At 44.8% G+C, this 1182-nt stretch overlaps 1 protein-coding gene across 1 annotated transcript; it reads left to right on the forward strand.

Moving 5' to 3' along the window:
* Nucleotides 1-68: 68 nt before the first annotated feature.
* On the forward strand, nt 69-638 carry LOC107736077 (prosaposin-like; the record flags this gene model as incomplete). The annotated part of the gene is made up of 3 exons (XM_016547581.1): nt 69-227; nt 314-388; nt 465-638. Coding segments are annotated over 3 exons (393 nt in total), but the record flags the coding sequence as incomplete, so codon positions are not given.
* Between the last annotated feature and the right edge of the window lie 544 nt (nt 639-1182).

The raw sequence follows: 1182 nt of genomic DNA on the forward strand, positions 1-1182 counted from the left end.
GTAATTGCTGACTTGACTGGGCCATCACATGTCTGTGTGACCATTGTGGCTGTGTTATACATATCTAATCTATTTTCTCTTGCTTCTTGCTAGCCGTGGCGAGTCCCCTGTTGGGTACGGAGCAGTGTGCCCGCGGTCCCCCCTACTGGTGCCAGAATGTCAAGACCGCTTCCCTTTGTGGTGCCGTCCAACACTGCCAACAGAACGTGTGGAACAAGCCTCAGATGGTGCGCTGACCTGAATCTCAGAAGTGCTTTTGTGTGCCAGTGCATAATTCATGAGCTCGAAGTGTATAAAACCTCCTTTCTTGCAGAAATCTGTGCCATGTGATCTGTGCAAAGAGGTGTTGATGGTGGTGGAGCAGCTTTTGAAGGACAATGCCACAGAGGTATGCTGACATGATAGCACTGGAGTTTTGAGTACTTTTTATGGGAGGCCAAAGTCCAAATTCTTGTCAAATCTAGGGCGAACTCCTCGGATACATGGAGAAGGCCTGTCAGCTGATCCCTGACGAGGGCCTGGCTGACCAGTGCAAGGAGATTGTTGACAACTACTTCCCCATTCTCATGGGCATCATCGAAGGAGAGCTGGTGAGCCGGATACTTCCTTGCCTTCCCTTTTAACTAATTCAGTAACATAATTCCCTTGTGAATTGTGATTTGAAAACTGTTGAACACCCACCATGTACCAAAACACAAGGTCTTTTGAAGCGGAAAGGCAAACATGCTGTTCAGTGATACAGTAGAGAATAGTCATTACTTCCCACCAAATAGTGGATTTTTTTAGCAATTTGTGCTTTTGTAAAAGCCACAAATCAGTGACATTCAAACATGCTGGTGAAAAATTGATCAAGCCACAATTTAGAGAAGTTACTCTCACCATCAAGGTCATGAAATAAAATGATCTTAGTGGGTAAAATCTGAAATGAAGCGCTTTAATTTTTATTACTCCAAAACTAACTAAATGCTTTGGTCTGACTAGACTGGTCTAGTGCCGCTAAGATGGTTAGCTATCCACAAAGCAGCCTTTGTGTAATAGGCTCTTCCTTCCCATAGAGCCTCATCTGTCATTCACAGCATCAGCCACAGTCTTCTTTAAAGAACTGAAGCAAGGGGAAATGTATTCAGCTGCAGATCCTATTGGTTTATATCAGGGGTAGGCAAGTTCGGTCCTAGAGAGCCG

The sequence above is a fragment of the Sinocyclocheilus rhinocerous genome, unplaced genomic scaffold, assembly GCF_001515625.1.
Source record: "Sinocyclocheilus rhinocerous isolate Xijiao unplaced genomic scaffold, SAMN03320098_v1.1 C36478217, whole genome shotgun sequence".
NCBI lineage: Eukaryota > Metazoa > Chordata > Actinopteri > Cypriniformes > Cyprinidae > Sinocyclocheilus > Sinocyclocheilus rhinocerous.